We start from the raw sequence: 24,928 nt of genomic DNA, 5'->3' as shown, positions 1-24,928 counted from the left end.
GTCAAAAAAAAAATATATATATATATATAAATAAAAAATAGGTATTTACGGCATAATAATGGGTTCAGACTACACTATATATTTGTCTCTGTTACGATAGTCACAGAGTAGCCTATGCGATTTTGACTCCAAAATTCTTGTCATGTTGTGGACAAGAAACATGTCAAACTACAGTTACAGTTGACAATCTTTACATGATGTTTCAATAACAAGATTGGGAGGAACACATTCAAATGAGACAATCAGCACGAGTTGAGGCCTATGTTTATATATGTAGCCGACTCACCTATGTTCCTCAACAGTTTTCAGAATCCCTCCTTTATACGTCTGTATACACATACTCTTTTACTCTGATTATTTGTAAGTGTGAACTCGTGAATTGCCATCTTTTTCGATGTGTGTGATGTCACAGAGAAGGTGGAACTAGCGACTGACTTCCAGAAACAAGAATGTAAACAAACTACTGAAGTAGCATGTTAGCTTAATGCTAATTCCAGTACTTACACATAGCCTCTGCTATCATTCCCCAGCATTTATCTTTTTTCAATCCGTTGTGGTAATCACTCGAAGAAACATCATAAAGGAAGGAGTATTGTTGTCATAGCTCCACAAACCTTTCCTCCATTGCATATTTCCACCTACCAGCACCAAAACCATCATATTTTCTTGTGTTGCCATGTCTGAAAGCTGTGTACGCTCCTATTGTTTCGAGTCACAGAGGAAAAAAAATAAACATGCTAGTTTTTCTGTCGTGACATTGGTTGTCATCCACTATGACACATTATACGAGATGAAATTGTTTTATTTTATTCTATGATGTGAAGCACTTTGGATACCTGACAGTTGTTGTAAAGCGCTATAGAAATAAATGTTGATTGATTGATTGATTGAAATGAACGATTCAATTGCATCTCGACGGGCTGATATCGTGTAGTCTGAACATGGCGCAAGTTAACCAGACCGAAAAGAATGCCGTCAAAAAATGTGAATGGTTTTATTGTGTTTAAGCAAAATTTAATTTCTTAACATTAACTCCTCTCTTATCTTATGAGAATGGTAATTATTTCTTCATTAAAGCAACACATCTCTGATTTCTGAGAGCATCTGCAGCTGTGGACTGCATGCACATGTGGTCAGTGCTGCAGTGCAGTTGTGCAGTGCTAATCGCTCTCAGCGCACTGACCTACGGAACTCTTTTTTTGTTACATCATCAGTTCATGTGGCGATGACTCAGGACTTAAACTGCAATGGTGCATGTGTGAACCTGTCCTTGCTGTAAAAGCACAAATATTTAGCTGTTTGCAGGCATTTGAAGAAATTAGCACAGTTCTGAGAATTATAAATTATTAGTAATATTATAAAGGTGCCCACTGAGTCTGTTTGTTATATAATTTGACACACTCATAGGGGAGAGGCTCAACTTATTTTATGGTATTTTTGGGCTCTTTATTTCAAGCCCTAGTGCTACATAGGTCAAAATTCACATATGATTTAGCTTATTACTTTTGAACTGTGTAGCGTTGAAGCAAAATATTTCCCCATTTTTTTCTGATTCCTTTTGTTTTAATAAGCGGCCAATTTTAAATTTCTATTTTCTACATTCCTACATTATTCCACCGGTTTGTATTTTCCCCAACTTCTAGTTTCTAGATTTTTCCTTATTTTGTTTGTTGCTGAAAACATGCTTTTTCAGACCTGTCCTACAACAGCGTTCATCAAACCTTCTCCAAATTTGTGGCAGGTGCAACCCTGAGATCACGATGGTGAAAAAGTTACGAATTGTTTTTAGATAAAACAAATCATTTACATTTAACTTATCAACTTGACAGTGTCAGGAATTGTAGCTGTATCTTGAAAATTAATTCATTTGTTCAAATGAAAAGTTGAAAATAACTTTTGGGACCGTGTGATCAATATCCATTATTTTATGATTAGATTATCTGAATCAAATCTTTCTACATTTTTCTTTTTCTTCTTTTTCTTTTTTTAACTTAGACCGGGTTAATAAAAAACGAAGAAAAACCTTTGTCAATTTTCATTAGCGTTTATCTTGTTACCACAATGTTCCAACTCCAACCTCTCTTGGCTGAAAGTTGTTGTTGTTGTTTTGCACCAGAAAAGGCTGAATGCTCATAATCAGCCTGAATTCTGTAGTCTCACAGCTGTTAGCAGGAAAAAATAGAAGCGACAGACAAACGTAATGAGCTGTGTGCATCCCGCATGCTTGACAGAAGGGTGAACCAGTGGCATCAATAGGAAACCCACGCATCCACAACCATAACATTATAATTTGCCTTGTGTCGATATTGCATGTGGTTGGTTTCAGTCTATGTGGGTGTTCTGGTCTTTTGTGAATGTAGTGCTTAGGGCTTAGTGTTATTTCGCCAAGTAGGACATGTGCATGGATCAACATCTTTGTGGGTCCTGGCGCAACATTCCCATCACCCGATCAGCTTAGTTTTAGGGATTCTGTGTTGTTTTTGCATTTTAAAGATGCCAGTAGGTTGTTTTCAAACTGATTCATACGTGACACCAGAGTAGTAATAGATCTCAAGTATGAAAGTGTTAAGACAGTGAAGGTCTCTGGTACAACTCTACTTGTTTCATTTCTTATTCTAATTTAGAATAAGATAAATACAAAAAGAGGATGATTAATAAGGAAAAGACTGATTCATTTTTGTGAATCAGTTCTTTTATTTTGTACACTTTAATTCTCATAATTGTGGCATTATATTTCACATTCGCTAATTTGTTTCTAACAATTGTGACTTTCCTCTCATAATTGTGACTTTATATCTCAAGATTGTGTCTTTACTATTTCACATTTGCAACATTTTTATAATAGCGGCTTAATATCTCGCATTTGCCACTTTATTTCTTACAATTATGGCTTTTCCCTCATAATTGTGACTTTATATCTCACGATTGCAACTTTATCTTTTCACATTTGAGACTTTTCTTATAATTGTGGATTATATATGACACATTTGCATCATTTTTGTCACATTTGCATCTTTTTTACTCAAGATTGTGGCTTTATATCTCATGATTGTGGCTTTATTTTTTTTGCATTTGCTACTCAGAATTGCACCATTATATTGCACTTTATAGATTACAGTGTCAAATATGTTACGGTTATGTTTAGTTATATGGACTCTTATTTTGATATGCTGTTCTGTTTCCCTTAGTTCCTGTTTCCCTGCTCTGTTTAGTTTTGGTTTCCTTGGTTTCTGCATAGATATCCATAATAAAGGCTAGATGTCTCGTTCGCGCTGCTGGCCAATGGAGGTCGACGTCCGCACCTGGCGGCCATCTTGTCACAGGCAGCTCGCTTAGGCCGGAGACACACTGGCTGCGTGGCGTGAGCGTCTCAGCTGCGTGGCGTGTCCGTTTTTATTTCGGCTCCCATGTTAACAGGTTAGAGCTTGCACACTGCCTGCGTGACACGCGCGTCTCAGGCGCGGCATGAGCCGCGCGGAAAACGCGTGCATGCTAGAAATAGAACCGACGCCTATTTTTCACGCGACACGCAAGCGTGTTGGAAGCGTTTGCAGGCAAAATAGTATAGGAAAAGATGTTTATATGTCATTTTGTACACGAATACATATTAATAAATTACATTTTGATGTTTGAAAATCTAGGTTTTGACATAAATTCAGATATAAATGTCTTTTTTTTTAATCCCATTATTTTTGCCTATATGATTTCATGTCATTTTATTTTTTAAACAGTCGAGTCCTGGTGTCCACAGAGGTCATAGCATATGAATAAAATATAGCCTATATATATTTTTATTTGTTTATAATGCTCTTAACAATGTGATTACATGAAAATAAAAATAAAAAAAGATTCTTTGAAAAAAACTTTCTGGGCCTCAGGAGGATATAAAGTTAGGATAGGCTACAATAACATCGTAGTGTGTCTTCTGAGTGACGGTCCAACATCAGGTAGGCTAAATATAGGCTCTTTAAAGCTACACAAAATTTGTAAATGTTATTGAAATAAACAGACAGCCGCATGTTTCCCTATTTTTCGGATTTTGGAAGATGCGTGATAAAAGTTGAAATTGTTGTCGTAAAGGCAAGAGCAACAGTAATCCAAATGTAGACTGGTCTGTCGGCGCCCTCCCTCTATGTCACATATAGCGAATATGTATTCGTGAACGCCACGCAGCGCCGCGTCAGACACGCTTCATGGTGTGCAAAGACACAGAAAACGCGACACAGCCGCCACGCAGCTGACACGCAACAGAAACGCCACGCTCACGCCACGCAGCCAGTGTGTCTCCGGCCTTACTCGTAACATTGTGTTTTAATGGTGCATGTACTTTTTAAATAACCATAACTTGCTTAATTTTCTACCGATTTTCAAATGGTTGGGTTTGTTATAAACGTCAGAGATGTAGTTATGACACTGCATACTTATGAATAATAAGTGTATAAATAAATAATCATCCAGAATTATAGCCACGTTAATAACGTTTGTAAGAAACCAAACCGTTTGTAAATCCGTCAAGATTTCAACGAGGTAAGAGTATTTGTGTTCGTGCTGATCACTCATCTTACATCAGGCACCACAGAGCCTTTTGCCTGTGACAAGATGGCCGCCGGTGATGACGATAGAGACTCCGCCGTAAGACATCTAGCCTTTATTATGGATATCTATGGGTTTCTGATCATGTCCCTGTTAGTTTCTTTTTCTTATTATTACTAATTATTATCATCAGCTGAATGTTATTTAGTTCCTTTTTATCTCCTGCATATATACTCCCTGTTCAGTTCAGTATACTAGTCAGTTTTTGTGTTCCTGTGTTCTCCTACCAATCTCCTGCGTTTTTGATTAGACTTTAGTATTCCTCGTTCGAACGTGTTGCTCACTACACCAACTCGTTACAATGTGACTTTATTACATTTTTTTCAGAATGAATGTTTTAATGTGGTTTAAATACTTTCTTTGTTTTATTTTAAAATTGGCCTTACACTTATACCTTTTATTTACCTGCTGATTTTAGTGGTAGAGTTGGGTTTAGAATTAGGGCCTATGTTTAGTTGAAAGGAATGCTGTTTTAAAAGCAATAAAATATGATATAGAAACATACGGGAAGTGTGTTTGCCTTAAGAAGATGGTTTCCAAACTGTGCTTAGAAAACCTACGTCACTGCACAGTGGTGTAAAGGCACAAACTTTTGGTTTGCTGCTTAAAACATCTCCTGAATTCTTAAAGTATTAACGTCCCAAGTTCCTTTCTCACCCCATGCCCTGTTTCGCTTGTGTTGTGGGGAGAATGCAGAACCTTTGCGAGACTGCTTTAGCCTTCCTGCTGATGCAAACCTTTCAAGGAGGCTTAGTGCTTTAATACTGAATGAGTGTATGTGTTTGTACGTTTGTGAATTTGAGAGATGGGGCTGAGTCTATTTTTAAAAGCTGATCCCCACAGGACTATCCAGATGCTATTCTTGCCTATTTTTAACGATTAATCCACCTTATGGACAGAGTAACATGATTTATGCATCATATTCTGTTCAACAGGACAAATTCAGCTGAGAATGTGAGCTGCGGCAGATGGTACTTTAAGAACGTTTTCATGCTAGAGTCTGACGTCTATTTTCTCTGTTTGTTTTTGGGCTGTTTTTCATGTGAAATCCAGTGGGTCACAAGTAGTATCCCAGCTAACAAATAAATGCTCTAAGAACATTTGACTAACGTTCCCATTAACGTCACCATGGAATTAAAATGGACTACCGGTATTCTAAATGTTTTTTTTTTAATTGTTACAGAACGTTAGTCATTATCTGTAAATGTGTCTGTATTTGTTACAGTGACACAATTATCTTTATCTGTATCTGTATTTGGATTATCCAGATGCTCACTAAAACTAACTGATAATTATAACTCTATTCTATTTATAGGCTCCAAATAACACATATATTTTGTATAATTCATTAATTTATTCTCAATTTTTACATTTTTATATGTATTAAAAAACCCAGTTTTCCTTAAATTGGAAATATAATGACAACAGCATGACTGTCACAACAAGCTGTGCTTTTTCTTTTCAGGTTACTGTGTTTGCTCTGTTTGAGAAAGAACTTGAGAAGTGAGTGAGATCCTAAAGCTTATTATTGTATATCTCACTAGCATAGACACCGTAATCTCTTTGTTTAAGGTTACTCTTGACAAGTTCCGATTTCTGACAACCATTTTCATTTACAAAGTTCACACTTTAGTAATCTTGGCTTCAGAGATTTCTCTTTAAATTGTGGTGTAATTTTAGATTAGTTCATTAAACGTATTGCTTGCGTATCTTTTTTTTATTCGGTAGAATTTGTTCTGAAGTCATTATCCAAGCCTATAAGGTATTTGGCTTTGAGTATATCCCTAGAACCAAAGCTTACATTGTGTCAGAAGTGATACAAGATTTCATAAGAGTTTCTGTCTTCAAAATCTCATTGGTTCAAAATCCTCTGTATTAAATATCAAATATATCAAATATGTCAATGTGTCCTTGATCATTGTGGCGAGACAAATTACTTGTCGCACTGTGTCTGGTTAGGACACAATGTAAATGTCATCTTGATAGGTCTCACTTCTTTGGTGATCTGAAGCAACTTATGGCATAGCTTCATAATTGGATTCCTATTATAGTCAATCAAAGTGACGCCAAAAAAGATTATTTTTCCACAACAGTGGAGACTGATTTGAAACAAGAGGCCTTCACAAGATGACTATGTGATTTTCCATATTGCCCTGTAGTCACCATGTAAAATACTCAACCAATTTGTAAGTGCCATGCAAATGTAGACTAAACATAGTAAGCATGAACAAGAGAGAAAGGCCAAAGCTAATACAACACAATCTGGCTCTCTCTCTCTTATTTCAACTCAATTAATTCAATTATTTCCCTTTTATTCAGGTTATGCAAACTAGCTGTTAACTGCATATTAATCCACAGACTCAAATCAACTAAAATTAACTCCTTTTAACAGCATCTTTCTACATTTATCTACTCCAAATACCCCCCCTCAAACACACACACCAAACAACATATAAATAGTACATACTCAAATATAATGATGTTTTATTATGTTGTACCAATTTTTGTAGGTTTCTACAAGGATGGCTAATGGATAGCGTTGTCTAGGTATTATGGACCTCTTTGTCTTGTCCACATGTAAAATGGGCGTCTATTGTAAAAAACAATCTTTTTTAAAATTGTGTTTTAACTAGCCTACCAACACAAAATTAGTTACACAATTATGTTATTATGGCATTACAATTATGTTATCGCGATGTCATTACAAGACGTTTTACATGCTGTTAAGATGTTTTAACAATCATTTACATTTACATTTACAAATAGCTATCAATGTAGCATTGGATAAATAATTTAAATATCAGTGAATGTTTTTGGGATAATTTTGAGTCCACTTTATACCCTAGTTCACCTGGTTCATTGAAAAGAACCCAAGAAATCAAAAGAATGATTCGTCAGCAAAGAATGAATATACATGAAGACATGACATATGGAGCTGTCGGAAGATTAAGGTTTTGAAGAATTTGTACTAACCCGCTGGAGCTTTATACATTTATTCTGTGAGGAAATAGATGTTTAACCTTTTGAAGGTGGGGCAGAATATTTTGGAGATCAGATATTGTGCTCTATGTGTACTATCTTGGTTCAAACTGGAATACTAATGTTTGCCTTTATGGTCATTATGTCTGCTGTATTGTGATGAGCTCACAGGGCGATGACCTCATCACAGAGATGTGTATGTCGAAAATGAGCTGTTAGAGTGAAAGCCTTTCTTAAAAGAGATATAGGAGAATATATTATATAAGTAATTTGGATGCTTTTAGTGCCTGACATCCCCAAACGACTCATAATAAGTTGTATATTAATGCACTTTTATATTTGGTGAAGAAAATTAGTGGTAATGTTACTGGGTGGGTGATGCTAATGCATTACAATGTGGTTGCTAAGGAGATCTCAGTGGTTGTAGCATTTTTTCTATTTGGTTGTTTGGGTGTTACTGGTGTTTTCTTGGGCATTGTTAAGCATTTCCCTAACAAAAAAGTATTATACTTAATCATATTACAAGTTCATTTTATAAACTTAAGTAAAGTCCAAGTATATTTCCCAAGTATACATATGAGTATACTAAAATCAATGTACTAGTAGTATAAAGTAATCAGTTATTCTTGTGACTTAATTGGTCCACTTTTTAGTTTGATAAAAGGATACTTTTTAACTGCACTTAAGTATATAAATAAGTATATATAAAGCCCTAAATGGTTTAGCTCCTGTGTATTTAATGGACCTTCTATCGCCCTACAATCCATCGCGTTCTTTAAGATCACTAAATTCGAGGCTTCTAGTCATTCCTAGGATATCTAAGTCCACTAAAGGAGGGAGGGCGTTCTCACATTTAGCTCCTAAACTCTGGAATAGCCTTCCTGATATTGTTCGAGGCTCTGACTCGCTGTCCCAGTTTAAAACTAGATTAAAGACGCATCTTTTTAGCCAAGCATTTACATAATGCTTACCTTTTATTATACTGCTGAATCAGATTAAATGCATTTAATACTATAAAACTTGAAGAGACTGTAGGTTATCTGTATAGGTTGCATAGTATTTGCAGTCATTACGTTCCTGTGTATATTGCATGAATGACGGGTGGTTGGGCAGATATTGTGTTGCGGTAGGTAGTATGCCATACGGAACCGTTGTCCACTGAAACTGCCTATTCACGCACCAGTGGGGCTCGACAGCCTTAGTCAACGGGTTGGCGCGTATGGTTGGGCTGCGGAGAGATTGTGAGATTGTGGTTAGGTCTCAGCAGCAGGAGGGACGTAGAGGTCAGTAAGCTGGGCTGAGTTGAGTGGGGGACGGAGGGGGGTGATTTTGGGACGCAAGAGTCACTGTCTTCATGTTTTGTCTTTTACGCCTGTGTTATGGAAATCATCATTATGAACAGCAGCTACGCTAATTATTTTCCCTTTGCTTTTCTGCTGTTATCTCGGGACGCGAGTCCCGAGAAAATGGCGTTCGTCAGCTCCAGTTTGTATCCAGCCTCTCACGGAGACTTCAGATGCTCCAATCACAAAGCCTATGAAGTGACGACTCAACACGGGCGATATGGACTCTCTATGGTGGACGGCACTGATCCTCAACAACTCGTCTTAAGACCGGCGTGCATACTTGGACTTCCAAAAAATACTCTAAATGTTCCGATCCAATCTGACTTGTAATGCTGCCCGAATCATGCACTGTTCCTTCGTTGGCCAGAGGAGAACTGGCCCCCCGACTGAGTCTGGTTTCTCCCAAGGTTTTTTTCTCCATTCTGTCACCTGATGGAGTTTTGGTTCCTTGCCACTGTTGCCTTGGCTTTTGGCTTGCTTAGTTGGGGACATTTAACATTTAATATTCAATAATATTATTGATCTGCCTTACTTAAGGTGGACGTTGACGCAATTTCTTTTAGAAACAAACTTTGTTATATTGTTATATTGTTTTTGTTATATTGTTTTCATGTTATCACTGTGAAGCGCTTTGATACAATCTGTATTGTAAAAAGCGCTATATAAATAAAGGTGACTTGACTTGACTTGACTATATAGTATATACACTCCAGTACATACACTCAGTAGTAGACTACTTTACATGATTAGAGGATATAATATTGGACATCAGCCTGAAGAATGTATGCTACGTATATCAGATACAGGTCAAGTCAAGTCATCTTTATTTATATAGCGCTGCCGCTTTTTACCATACAGATTGTATCAAAGCAGCTTCACAGTGATAACATGAAAATAAATACAAGAAGTTTGTTTCTAGAATAAAATTGCTTAATCGTCCAACTGAAGTAAGGCAGATCAAAAATATTGCTGAATAATTAAATGTCCCCAACTAAGGCCAAGGCGACAGTGGCAAGGAACCAAAACTCCATCAGGTGACAGAATGGAGAAAAAAACCTTGGGAGAACCCAGGCTCAGTCGGGGGCCAGTTCTCCTCTGGGCAATGAACAGTGTATGATTATGATCCAGGCAGCATTATAGGTCAGAAGTCAGATTGAATCAGAACATTCACAATATTATACAGTTCCATCTGGTTGGAGGTCGGAGTCATCACGCCAGTATGTAGACGAGTTTGTACCTGGGAATAAATGGAAAGACTGACATTAGCGTAGATGCCATTCTTCTTAAGATGTAACGAGTACATCGGGGGTTTTGGGAAGTGTCGCCGGTTCCGGCTGATCTATTTGAACTGATAGAGTGTGTCTGCTTCCCAGACAACGTTAGGGAGACTGTTCCAAAGTTTAGGTGCTAAATAGGAAAAGAATCTACCGCCTGCAGTCGATTTTGATATTCTAGGTATTATCAACTGGCCGGAATTTTGAGATCGCAATAGACTATAATGCGTTAAGAGCTCGCTTAAGTACTGGGGAGATAAACCATTTAGTGCTTTGTATGTAGACAGCAATATTTTAAAATGTATACGCTGTTTAATAGGGAGCCAATGCAGTGTTGATAGAACCGGGCTAATATGGTCATACTTCCTGGTTCTAGTAAGAACTCTAGCTGCTGCGTTTTGGACCAGCTGTAGTTTGTTTATTAAGCGTGCAGGGCAACCACCCAGTAGAGCATTACAATAATCTAGCCTTGAGGTCATGAATGCATGAACTAACTGTTCCGCATTTTTCATTGAAAGCATATGTCGTAATTTAGATATATTTTGAAAATGGAAGAATGCGGTTTTACAGATGGTAGAAACGTGACTTTCAAATGAAAGATTGGTATCAAAGAGCACACCCAGGTTCCTAACCGTCGACGAAGACTTAACAGAGCAGCCATCAATTGTTAGACAGTATTCTAGGTTATTAAGTGAGGAAGTTTTTTTGGTCAATAATTAGAATAGTTTTTTTCAGAATTTAGTAGTAGGAAATTACTAGTCATCCAAATTTTTATATCAGCTATGCATTCCGTTAATTGTGTGAATTGGTGCGTTTCGTCGGGCCGCGAAGAAATATAGAGCTGAGTATCATCAGCATAACAGTGAAAACTAATGCCATGTTTCCTAATGATATCTCCTAAGGGTAGCATGTACAGAGTGAACAGCAACGGCCCTAGTACTGAGCCTTGAGGTACGCCATACTGAACTTTTGATCGATAAGACATCTCTTTGTTTACTGCTACAAACTGATAACGGTCAGATAAGTATGATTTGAACCATGCTAATGCAATTCCACTAATGCCAACATAATTTTCGAGTCTATTTAAAAGAATGTTGTGGTCAATGGTATCAAATGCAGCACTAAGATCGAGCAACCCCAATAGCGAGATACAACCACGATCGGATGACAAGAGCAAATCATTTGTGACTCTGATGAGAGCTGTCTCGGTACTATGGTACAGTCTAAATCCTGACTGGAAATCCTCGCAGATATAATTTCTTTCTAAAAAGGAACATAGTTGTGAGGATACTGCCTTTTCTAGTATCTTTGACAGAAAAGGTAGTACACTTGTTTAGTCGACCTCTCTCGATCTTTTTAAAGACACTCTGTTGTCGTTTCTTATTTATTTACTCACGTGTGCCATCAAACTGTTGTATTAAGACAATATCACACTCGTAGCCGTGCGATATGGTTGTATACGAGAACGCTAATTACCCACGGCACTCGGCCTGCAGCCTAGTGTCTACGGCCGAATCTGATATACATCCATATCCCACTGCTACTCGTGTGATATTGTTTATATATATATATAGCCTAATTTCTAGCATTAAATACTATAATGTAATACGTTTTTTTGTAGTCACTCAGACCATCAATTTAACGGACACAATATCATCAAAACAATTTAATGGGTACCCTGTCATCAAACTAATAAACCAAATGATTTACCCAGATGAACACTATTTATGTATTTATTTATTTATTTACTATGAATACAAAAGGGGGGGGGGGGGGGGGGGGGGGGGGGGGGCGGGGGGTGGGGGGTAGGGATAAGATTGCCTGGGGCACTTGAGGGGCATTAAGTGTTTTTGAAACATGAAAACATATTGCGTTTCGCTCAAACAAACACAATTCAAACTTTAAAGTGATAAAACCTCAACTGTACAAAGATGGATCTAATGTTGTGTTTATGCATTTTAAAATGATGCATGTCTTCCTCTGCTGTCAGAAACATGACTTTCATCTTTTCATAGCCCTTGGGCAGCGAATGAGTAGAGGGTCCTTTGAAATATATAATTTTATTCTGAATCAGATTACAGCGCTCTTGATCAATTCAAGCATTTCTTTACGTTTTAAACAGAGTCATCCTGTCGAAAGTTAATGTTTATTTCTTTCAAGCATACCTTGGGTATCCTTTTGAATTTTAACATTTACTTTGGATTGTTAAATAACAGCCAGGTGTGTTTTTCAAGGTCATTGATTTTAATACTTGCTTAAGTTCCATTTACACAGCTTTTAATTCACTGAGCCTATTGACCAAATCCACGCTTTATGTCACCTCTATTCAAAAAGTCATTATCTGTGTCAACAGCAGTAAGTCTGGCTCTAGTAATCTGCTCCCTTTTGAGGCCTATAGTCCATAACCTATTAACAATCCAGTGTCAAGTCACACTTGTTAACAAAAACACAATTAGTAGGATCATTAACAATAGTAATTAATTAGCAGACACACTTTCATCCCCTCCACCACTTGGTAGCCACTGTGCTATATTTATTGTAATAATCATGCTGAATTAACATTGGCAGCCTTATGTATCATTATGCTTTTTCTTTGTACCCATAACCTTAAGGGACTGTACGGGAAGGGTCCTCTGTAGAGGAAGGTTACTTCCCAATAATTGAAATGTTGGATTTTGAAATGTGGTTGTTATAAACCCAGGTGGCTGGTGCAAGATGTCATGTTTGTTTACTTTCCCATTCCTATCAATAGTTGCTCAGTTGGCATAGCAAGTATGTGATTTGAGTCAATAACCTGAGTTGCAAATGTCATGTGACTAATAACGTATAGAAAGATATGTTCCAACAACTCGGATTGGCTTTTTGTACACCAACAAATACAAAGATTATTCATTTTGTAACACCAACTGAAGCGGGATGGTCTCTGGCTTTTGTTGGAACCAAAGTCAACAACTTGCACAGAGTGAGTAGCAGCATGAAACAAAATCACTAGCATAGCATTTTGCAGTGCCATTTCTGACATAGTTGGTCCGGAGTTCATCCTGGAGCAAGATAATGACCCAAAACATCCCTCCAGCCTATGGCAGAACTACATCAGAAGATATGAAGGCCTCAAATCATAGAATGGACAGTAGAGTCTTTAGACTTAAATGGAGCTGGATGAACTGGATAGAAGGGTAAAAGCAAAGCAACTTACAAGAGCAAAACAAAAAAAATTGTGAGAACTTCTGGAGTAGTGTGAAATTTGGTAAACAAAAAAAAAAAGGATTATGTTTTGTTAAACAGTGATTGCCTGATTCCTTGAATTTTGCCAATTGTTTATTTGTTCTTTGCTCTGATTTCAAAGTACATTGAGATACATTTCAATAGAATCTAGAAAATTTGAGTTGTTCCAAATATATCTCCCTTTGGGATAATAAGGTAACACTTAATTTTACAGTGTGCTTGTTACACGTTACATGTAGTTACTATAGTAATAACTATAAATTATGCGTAATTACATGCGGTTAACCCTAAACCAAAACCTAATCCTAACCCTAATCCTATAATATTGTATGTACATGCAGTTGATTACTCAGTACTTTTGTAATTACACTGTAACACAGACACCTTAATATAAAGGGTTACACTTTATTTTAAAGGGTCTTTATTACTTTGTAATTATACATTTAAGTACTGAGTAATATTAAGTAAGTATTTAAGTGCTGAGTAAATATGAATTACACTACATGTAATTACTATAGGGTTATGTTTAGGGTTTGGTTTGGTTTAGGGTTAGTTGCATGTAATTATGCATAATTTATAGTAATTACAATTTGTAACAATGACACTGTAAAATAAAGTGTTACCTAAAACGGAACTTAATAACAGAATAGTTTCTGACGTCTAGTCTAGTAGGGAGATGGTTCCATTCCCTGAAGACTTCCTGCAGCTATATCCTTGAGTTGACATTAAATCCAGTAGTACTTCTCCAACAGGGACACGAATGAATCACTCTTCAAGTAATTGCAGAGAAGAGTTAAAGGGTTGAAATAGAGGTTGAAGGAGGAAGAGAGATGATATGTCTTAGCAAATGGGATTTCTGCCCCCTACATGTCTAAAGTCCGTAGAGCTAAAATAACAGCATAACTTTTATTAACTTAGCCATATGACATCCTGAGTAATACTACGTACCCTCTTTGTGCCAAATCCTCTTTTATCTGCTCTGACGGACTAGAGGACCAGCTTCACTTAAGGGGAAAAAAGGAGGCAGAGGCTTTGGTGTGGATGAGGTGGTATTCATGGACATGTTGTTTATGATGGCACCCACATATCTTGAGATTAAAGCAGTAAGCAGTCTGAGTGGGCACACAATGACACACAATGATGGTGTGAGCGAACAAAATATTGATTTTGAAGACGTTAAATGATAGTTTTGGAATATTGTTGTAGATGTCGAATAAGAGCCAGATGTTGGATGTACTGGGGAAATGAGCTCTGGCGATGACAGCAATGATGGTAAAAAGCATCTGCTCAAATTTAACCCATCCAAGTTCCAAAATGTAAGGACATATGCTTTATATTACTCTCTTGTAATTGCTATTAAAATATCAAGAGAGTTTTATACCATTGCGGTGGGTAGCAATCCATCCGTGTTAGATATAGATCCGGGTCACTATGTATTCACACCCGAATATGTAATAATGATTGGCGAAACATTCATGCATTGAAGGGTTAAAAGTCAACTCTGTGAAATGAGAACAGGACATGACGCAAGCCAGAATCGAACACAAATCTTCAGCATAAGCACCAAGGCACAGATTTAGGCATGTTAACGGCCAAGCCAAGCCACCAACCCTTTTTTCTTTCTTTCTTTCTTTCTTACTTTTTTTAAAAGAAACCTTTCTAGAATGATCTCAGACACCATCATTATGCAATCAATAATCAAACTAATAATTGTAGAGTGAAAACACAGTTCATCAAATACCCATATTCACCCACCGTTGAAACTGTATACTCCTGTTTTAACTACGGTACTATTGAATGTTATGGCTGCAATATTTGGTTAAATTTTGACATTGCAAAGAAAGAATTTCAAAACTGGCACAGAACGTTGTTAGACAGTTCATAGACAAGTTTAAATAGTAATGCATATCAGTCAGGTTTCCAAAAAAAGAAACACATTTTGCGATTGTGTTTTTATAGACGCTCTCCACTATTATTCCCTGCTTTATTGCATCTATGTTTGCTCATTAAACTTTATTGTTGCCCATGATGTTTTATTGTAAAGATTCGATTGTGTGCAAAATTCAGGAACATGACTCAAACAGACAGCAGTTAGCTCAGCAGATGTTGTTTAATGTTCTGGTAAACTTGTCACCAAAACTGGGGAATCACAATCTCAGGCCCCTTTCAGTTTCCTGTCTGTATGAACTACCTTTGTGATAATGCAAAACACATCATTTTGATTTAACACCATGATCTATATTTCAGGATCAACGTTACAGGAGAATGTCCACATTTTAGAGATGAATTCAGTCATTTTAAGGCAGAATATTTTACACAGATTTACAGATAGAAATAAGTACTTTTGAAAAACCATGTATATTCATTCACATGAGAAAACATGACAGGACAGTCAAATTTGACAGTGTGAAGCACTAGTATCCTTGAAAGCTGTTCTAGGTCAGCTTCAAGCCTATTTGTGTCGCAGTACACCACTAAGTATAGTCTGCAATCAGATGATTGTGTTTAATGTTCTACTTTGGAATATGACAATTTTGTATTGAAGAATTATTTTAAAATTAACTAGAGCCTCTGATCAGCTACATGTAACTTAGAGTCAAAGTGACACAAAAAATATATAATGAGATTTTGATTATTGCAAAGACTTCTACAAGTCTTTTATCACTTTTATTATGACTCATACTTGTGCTCTGCACTACATTTGCAATGCTGTAGGTGAGCTACTGAGCAAGTTTACTAAAAAAACCATACATATGGAGCTGATCATGTGATGAAAATGTGAAAATGCATTCGCTTACAAATCATGCACTATGATAACAAGTATTTTAAGGACAGAACAATGAAAACTATATATCACTTGGGAAATAAGGTTCTCCACTAACTTGCTGCGCAGCAAATGCCATTGAATATGCTTTAATCGGTCGGGAGTTCTCATAACAACCACAGAGAATCTCACCAGCAAAGAAGAATTCAGCAGTTTATATAGGATAGAGATGCATAGCACAGTCAAAACAATTACTCATGATCATTACATCATTTTCCTCTAATATGATTGCTTCAATTTGTGGAAAACAGCATCCACCTACTCTTACTGGCAAGGGACATTCAGATATCAAAATCATCAGAATCATCAAAATCATGGGGTTATTTGTATGCTGATTACTCATTATGTAATGAGGATAATATATTTGGATAACTGTCTGTCCCCTATTTCGACACACCAACCTTGGTTAACAGTGTTGGTACATTTTGTTCTCAAGTGTTAAATGTTAGGCCTGCAAGGAAAAAGAAACGTTAGTTATGGTTAGTTCCATCACACTAACTTTCAGCACCTCAACAATATATCATACAGTTTCCATCACATAATGTCCTTGGATGTATTGGCAAAAGGTCTAGTTCAGTCCCTCACAGCTTCTGTATTTACCCACTTTCATTCGACTTTATAATGAACAAGAGCTAGTTTGGGGAAAAGCCTATACTCTTTAGTGTGACCATTTTCCTATCTCTTTTCTTACAGAAACCAGACCGTTCTACACCAGTTCTGCTGTCCTGCTCCGGAAGCCCCTGAGTCTGAGTCTCAGGCCTGTGTACCCAGGTAGGTTGGTTGGTTGGTGCTTCCTGACCAAAAACTCCATTGCCACAGTAAAGACTGTGTTTCTGATGGTGCTAGGCAACACAGCTGCCCTAGTTATACCCGTCCTGAAGTGGTTGTGAGTCTTTTCATGCCTTGTCTCCCTACAGTAAATTCAGCCTCTATCATCACAGTTGACGGTGACCATGGCAAAGCAAACACGGATATGATTTCCCTCTAAATCAGGCCAAAAGAAAAACATGTGTATCTTATGTATAACTGGTGCTTTCTAGTATCTACCATTTTCTAGTTGGTGCTTTCTAGTATCTACCATTATACATCAATAGCCCCTTTCACACAGAGATTCCGGAAAATACACGGATAAAGCGACCCGGGATTTGACCCGGGTTAGTTTGATTTTGGTTCGTTCACACTGCCAGTGATTTTCCGGAATCAGAGAGTGCGTTCACACACAAACCCGGCATCAATCCCGGGTCGTGTTTGCGTTCACACAGAAGGCGTTCTGGCAATTTCCCGGCAATTTCCCGGGATCAACGCGCTGTGTGAAAGGGGATAATGATTCAACATTGATCATCTACCACAGGTTTAGGTATTAAGACCGTTGTCAGATTAGTCAACATTATTTACTTATAATCGTATTATCTTGTAATAATGCCCATTTATAAAACATTATAACCCCCAAAATTCCGGTTGTTGTGCAGCTTTGCAAATTGGCGGGAAGGCATTAAAGAAATTAAGGAAAGCACTCCACAAACTGTAGATCCTGGGGGTTTGGAAAGGGAAGGGTCAAAGAAGAGATGAGCACAACTAAAGCAAACTGGTATTGATGATTGCCTTTCTCTCCTGTAGCACTGGCCATTGTTAGTTTGGTTGTAACACTGCAGTCACTGACCGAGATGACTCTAAATCACACTGTAAACGCCACAGAGGGCACAAGTTATTGAATTAGACCCAGAAAGATTGCCAGAGTGGAGGATAGAAGAAAAATGCAATTGCACATCCCCCTTAGGTTTGTCTTGACAGTGTGCACTGCAGAGGTAGAAATAACATGGCATTTATCCATTGGAATGTGTTTGTACGAGTTTCAAATCCTCTGCCACTCATGGGCTGAGAAAGAAGATTCAATAATTCCAACTGCACAAATGATTAGCTTAAGGATCTATTTCTACCTGATCTGAAACGTAGAAATTCATTTTTGTTGTCAGAACTGAATTGCTTCATATTCAATTATAAAATAATGACCTTATAATGATACGGTTAAGGTTAGGGACACGTTCTCTTACGAGAGGTTCTCTCGTATTGCGGAAGTTTAGCTTACGCTACGGGAAAGATTCATCTTCTCGAGATATTGAAGCCCAAAAATTATCCTTAATTTTGTATTCATTGTCAACGCAGTGCAGCAGGTAGCAGACCTAGAGCAGGCCATCTCGCGTGCTCATTGGCTGCCCTGCTGGCATCTGCTGCAGCCTACCAGTGAGCCCCGCGTGACGTCACGCCCAATGAAGGGCGCTCGCGCCTTCATTGCGTCACAGCCCGCCAGAATGGGCGTGGCTTAGCGTATAAAAGCAGGGGCTGTAGGCTGACTTCCCTGATTTTTCGACTCTTCAGCGAGCTCTCCGCATCGCTGGATCTGAGAGAAGCCACCGCCGCCGTCGAACAGCGAACAGCCAGCTTAGGACAGCGCTGAGGAAGCCGGCCATCTTCGCCACCTTCAGCCATCCGTGCGAGCTACGCTATCCGGCGACGTATCCTTTTTACTCTGTTGTATTCTCTTCTAGCTTACTCCTAAAAGAGCGCGAGTGTCTTTTTAAAGATGCCTCGCATTTCCTGCGGCTCGTGTAGGGCCCCGGAGACAGCCGGAACCTGTGGCCACTGCGACGCGCTCGCCGGAGTACCTCCCTCGAGCCTCGCTCTCGCCTTCCCCGCCTCTCTTCACCGACGCGCAGCTGCCGCTCACGAGCCTCACTGCCGTCGCGTCTGAGGATGAGGTTGAGGGACACGCCACAAGGGACTGCTGTTCTAACCGCGGCTAGCTTCCTTTACGTTACAAGGAAGCTACCGCGCCCACCATAGAAGCAGTCACTCCGCCCTTTGTGGGACCGCGCAGTGATAAGCGCCGTTCCCAAAGGCAGCCGGAGCCTGTAGCCACAGCGACGCGCTCGCCGGAAAGCCTCCCTCGAGCCTCGCTTTTCACCTTCACTGACGCGCAGCTGCCGCTCACGAGCCTCACTGCCGTCGCGTCTGAGGATGAGGTCGAGGGACACGCTATGGACTGCTGTTCTAACCGCGGCTAGCTTCCTTCCTCGCGCTACTTAAGCTTTTGTAGTTTCCCCCGTGGCTCAGTGGCTAAACTCAAAGCTTTCGCGCCAGAGACCCGTGTTCGATCTCGGCTCTCGCAGCAGAAAAAATTTATGCAGCTCTGCTCTATGAGCTCGCGACCAGCTTTCTTACGTACAGAAAGCGAGCGCGCGCCCCCGAGCGCATGCGTCACCGGCGAAGGAAGGAGAGAGTGTGGTTTTTTGTCCCGCCGAGGCCTGACAAACCCCCTCTTTTTTCTCAAACATTCTCCAGCTCCTCCTAGTTCGAGCGGCTGGTAATGTCTATACTGCAGTAGAGAGCCTGTTATAACACGCACGCCTGCAGACAATGCCGACACGCACACGAAAACTGTGATGACGCTCTCTCTCTTATCTGCTCGCGCCAACTAAAGCTTACGATGTTTCCCCTGTGGCTCAGTGGCTAAACCCTAAGCTTTCGCGCCAGAGACCCGTGTTCGATTCCCGGCTCTCAAAAAAAAAAAAAAAAGAATTATGCAGCTCTCCTCTCTGAGCTCGCGACCAGCTTTCTTACGTACAGAGAGCGAGCGCGCGCCCCCGAGCGCATGCGTCACCGGCGAAAGAAGGAGAGAGTGTGGTTTTTTGTCCCGCCGAGGCCTGACAAACCCCCTCTTTTTTCTCAAACATTTCCTGCTCCTCCTAGTTCGAGCGGCTGGTAATGTCTATACTGCAGTAGTGAGCCTGTTATAACACGCACGCCTGCAGACAATGCCGACACGCACACGAAAACTGTGACGCTCTCTCTTTTATCTGCTCGCGCCAACTAAAGCTTATGTTGTTTCCCCTGTGGCTCAGGCGCTAAACCTTAAGCTTTTGCCCCGGAGACCCGTGTTCAATTCCGGCTCCCGCTGCAGATAAAATTTATGCGGCTCTCCTCAGCGAGCCGCCGTATTCAAGTTTATTTCCCTGTCAGTCCCCTTCAATCAGGCTACTGCAGTGGTCCATTTAGCAGCCTACGAGCCGGCTCATTTGCCCTCTCGCCTGCACACATACGCCGTTTTCACAGCGACCCAGAGAAAATCTCAAAAGAGTATAATGTCTGGTCCGGCTCACGCCGTTGGTGTTTTAAGTGTAGTGAAAGTGCCCACGCCCCAGTGTTCACCCCTACACACAAGCACATCAAATCTCGTGTCACTCACAGAGCACACTCTCATAAAGCGCAGAAAAGCCGCTCGAGTGTTGAATATAAGGAATGTTTCCACAGGTCTGTGCCCACTATCTGCCCGCTCTGTTACACGGTCAATAAAACAGGTTATGAATGTAAATCTCGTGCCCGCCGGAGAGCGTTCACGCTTACTGACACACACCTCCCCCCGGGCGCCGCCCGCGCGTTTAAATGTTATCACAAAACGCAGGGCATTGATAAGACGCTCCCCATCCGTTATGATCGGGGCGTCAAATACACTTGTAAGTCTCGTGCCCGCGCACACGCGCTCACGCTTACAGAAAGCTTTTCCACCCAAAGCGCTGCTTGCGCGTCAAAAAGTGAGAATAAAATGCTCCCCATCCCTTATGATTGGGACACCTCACATAAATCAGACGGTCTCGGCTTTCAGCGAGCAGCCATTGCCCAGAACCGAGAGCGCGCGCGCCGCACTTTCGGCTCCGGCTCAGTTTCACAAGCCCGCAAATGGTGGCGATCTGAACCCGGAGGCCATTCGCCCCCTAGCGGCTCACATAGCTGCGTGGGAAACTATCCCAGGGATTTCAGAATGGGTTCTGAGCACAATAAGCAGGGCTATACACTTCAATTAATTCGCCGTCCCCCGCGCTTTGGAGCCCGGACCGCGACGATAGTGAATGCGGAAGTAGCACACCTACTTCACGCCGAAATAGCAAAGCTGCTGTGCAAAGGGGCTATAGAAAAGGTGCCGCCTTCTCTGAGCGAGTCAGGCTTTTACAGCCGTTATTTTCTCGTATCCAAGAAGGACGGAGCCTTCAGACCTATCCTAGATCTGAGACATTTGAACAAAGTGCTTGTGAGAAGACCGTTCTAAATGCTTACGACCAGGAAAATCCTCGCGCACGTTCGCCCGAGGGACTGGTTTATTTCTCTAGATCTGAAGGATGCCTATTTTCAGATTCAGATAATACCCCGTCACAGGCAATTTTTGAGATTAGCCTTCGACGGTCAGGTATATCAATACACCGTCCTGCCGTTCGGCCTGTCTCTAGCACCCCGTACATTTACGAAGTGCATGGACGCGGCGCTCGCCCCCCTGAGAAGTCAGGGGCTGCGAATAATGAACTATCTGGACGATTGGCTGATTTTGGCACAGTCAGAGACAGAGCTGCTATCTCACAGAACAGTGCTTCTCAGTCACCTGGAAAGCTTGGGTCTCACGGTCAACTGGACCAAGAGCTCATTACTACCCAGCCAGTCAATTTCCTTTTTAGGAATAGAACTGGACTCGGTGACCATGTCGGCTCGTTTATCGGCACAGCGCGCGCTCCGTGTTCGCCACCTAGCCGCGTCTTTCCAGAAGGACAGCTTTCTCCCTTTGAAAACATTTTAAAGGATGCTGGGCTGTATGGCATCAGCTGCAGCGGTGCTCCAGCTGGGCCTACTGCGCATGCGCCCGCTCCAACGCTGGTTGAATGCTCGCCCGTCCCGCCGAGCTTGGGTTTCTGGCGGTCAGAAAATCTGAGTGACTCAGACCTGCATAGCGGCTCTGCAGCCCTGGTTAGTGGCCGACTGGTACCAGCTGGGAGTGATGATGGGAACCATCTCTTATCGGAAAGTCTTTTCGACAGATGCGTCCAACTGGGGTTGGGGCGCGCTGTTCGAGGGCAGACCGGTCTTCGGCCAGTGGTCAGAGCAAGAGAGGTGTCATACAGGACCAACATGTTCTTGTCCGCTCGGACAACATGTCTGTGGTATCCTATGTAAACCGTCAGGGCGGTGTCAGATCCAGAAATCTCTGCAATCTGACGGAACGCCTCCTTATTTGGTCTCAGATGCACCTGCGCTCGCTGAGGGCGGCGCATGTGCCTGGCCATTTGAACGACGGCCCAGACAAACTGTCCAGGGACAACGTTCCCCCAGGGGAATGGTCCCTGGGCCCCCAAACGGTCCAGAAACTGTGGCGCCTATTCGGCAGGGCGGAAGTCGACCTATTTGCGTCAAAAGACAACGCTCAATGCCCGACGTTCTTCTCGAAGGACGAGGACGCGCTGGCCCAGGTTTGGCCCAGCCTCCGGCTATATGCTTTCCCTCCGGTCTCTCTGTTACCACAGGTGATCAAGAGGATCAGGGAAACCCATGTGGGATCTTTCACTGGTCCTAGAGGCCCTGAAAGCTTTTCCCTTCGAACCACTAAACTCCGTGGGGTTGAAATATCTATCACTGAAAACCGTCTTTCTGACTGCACTGTCGTCAGTAAAACGTGTGGGGGACCTGCATGCGCTGTCTGTCAGCGCATTGTGTCTTGAGTTCGGGCCGTATGACTCTAAAGTCATCCTCAGACCTAGATATGGCTACGTTCCTAAAGTGATGGGCACTCCGTTCAGAGCGCAAGTTATCTCGTTGTCAGCTCTGCCAGCATCTGACAGCGAAAGTGATGTGAACCTCCTCTGCCCTGTCAGAGTGCTGAGGTTTTACATTACGCGCTCCGCCTTATTCAGGCGTTCGGAACTGCTGTTTGTTTCGTTCGGTGGGCGCACCAAAGGTCTCGCCTCCTCGAAACAGAGCCTGTCCAGATGGATAGTGGACGCTATAGCAGCCGCTTACGCGTCAAAAGGTCTGCAATGCCCTCTGGGCATCAGGGCTCATTCCACGAGAGGCGTGGCCTCTTCGTGGGGATGGTCCAGTGGAATTTCTATCCATGACATATGTGTAGCGGCGGGCTGGAGCACCCCGTCTACCTCTGTCAGGTTTTATAACCTAGAAGTTCCTGCCTTGCAGGCTGAACTGTTGTCAGTTTAAAAGAGAGGTGTATTCTGCCCAGACCTCCTGCTCAGATCACTCTCACATGACTCAGCTCTCCTGGTTGAGCTGCACTAAGTAGGGTATGTGCCATGTGCCTATACAGACCGGCGCGCTGCTCTGTATTCCCTATGTGTGCGTATGTACAAGTGATGGCCCGTGTGGCTGGCCACCTTATTTTCCACCTTACAGGGTTCCCCTGAAAGTTCGGGGTCTCATGGTGGATGCTTGGCGCGCACGGCGTTGACAATGTGTTCCCGTAGCGTAAGCTAAACTTACGCAATACGAGAGAACCTCTCGTAAGAGAACGATACTCGGTTACTAACGTAACCTCGGTTCTCTCTAGAGAGGGAACGAGTATTGCGTAACCGGCCGTGCTCGCGCCACGAGCGACTTCGCTTCAGTCGTCGAAAAACCAGGGAAATCAGCCTACAGCCCCTGCTTTTATACGCTAAGCCACGCCCATTCTGGCAGGCTGTGACGCTATGAAGGCGCGAGCGCCCTTCATTGGGCGTGACGTCACGCGGGGCTCACTGGTAGGCTGCAGCAGATGCCAGCAGGGCAGCCAATGAGCACGCGAGATGGCCTGCTCTAGGTCTGCTAGCTGCTGCACTGCGTTGACAATGAATACAAAATTAAGGATAATTTTTTGGCTTCAATATCTCGAGAAGATGAATCTTTCCCGTAGCGTAAGCTAAACTTACGCAATACTCGTTCCCTCTCTAGAGAGAACCGAGGTTACGTTAGTAACCCAGTATCGTTTGGTGGAATGGTTAGATTTATTGGTGGATTAATGTGTAAGGAAATGATCAACAGTGTAATTATAGATGTATCCATAGAAATTAATTATAGCTGTAATTACATAAGGTATTTAAAAATATATATAAGTACAATGTAAAAACGTGTATGTGCACAACAAGTGTATTGCAGATGAATCATTTAAATGTTTATACAAAGTAATGAAAGACACCTAATAGAAAGAGGGACTGAAATTCCTTTGTAATAGTACATTGGCCATTTTGAATAATGTAGCTAGACCCGATTAATGAATGTTAATACTGTATAAAAAAAAAACACACACAAAAAAACAGATTGTTCCTGCAATAAGAATGCTGAATGTCCAATAACACATAATTCAAGGAGCTCTCGGGTACAGAGAAGCAAACCACTTCAGACAGGGCACTGACGGCAGTTCTTGAGTTGCTGGTTGTTTGCTTTGAGAGAAAATTAGTTCTTGTTTTCTGTTGTCTGTCACTTTTGACTGTTTGTCAATGAGTCAGTCTTCATGTTTCTCTCCTCATCACACAACGCTGCATTTACAAGCACCAAATCATTCATGTCATGTCTTGCTTACTCATAGTTCACCAATTCACCATATGTGTTAAAATGTTGTTATTACAATGTAATAACAGTACTAGTGTAAGATATAAGAACTGCTTAATAATTCTCTCCCAAGGCTCATTCTGATACAGCTTGTTAAACCTCAAGGGTTATATAGATAGATAGATAGATAGATAGATAGATAGATAGATAGATAGATAGATAGATAGATAGATAGATAGATAGATAGATAGATAGATAGATAGATAGATATTTGATCGACTACATGAAAACTACAGTCAGACATTTTGGTCTTGGATTAGGGATTTTAAAATGAA

At 41.0% G+C, this 24,928-nt stretch overlaps 1 protein-coding gene across 3 annotated transcripts in view; it reads left to right on the top strand.

Annotated features, from left to right (window-relative positions):
- iqsec3a (IQ motif and Sec7 domain ArfGEF 3a) overlaps positions 1-24,928 on the top strand; it is a 156,874-nt gene that overhangs the window by 11,702 nt on the left and 120,244 nt on the right. For all 3 annotated transcript variants that reach the window (XM_056260415.1, XM_056260417.1, XM_056260416.1), the window contains exon 2: positions 16,935-17,012. In XM_056260415.1, coding sequence (XP_056116390.1) covers positions 16,935-17,012 — 78 coding nt within the window. The remainder of the gene's footprint in view (positions 1-16,934; positions 17,013-24,928) is intronic.

This window comes from Rhinichthys klamathensis, unplaced genomic scaffold, assembly GCF_029890125.1.
Source record: "Rhinichthys klamathensis goyatoka isolate OS25496 unplaced genomic scaffold, OSU_Roscu_1.1 h1tg000176l_1, whole genome shotgun sequence".
NCBI lineage: Eukaryota > Metazoa > Chordata > Actinopteri > Cypriniformes > Leuciscidae > Rhinichthys > Rhinichthys klamathensis.
Note: the sequence above shows the minus strand (reverse complement) of the source record. Positions and strands in the feature narration are given on the sequence as shown.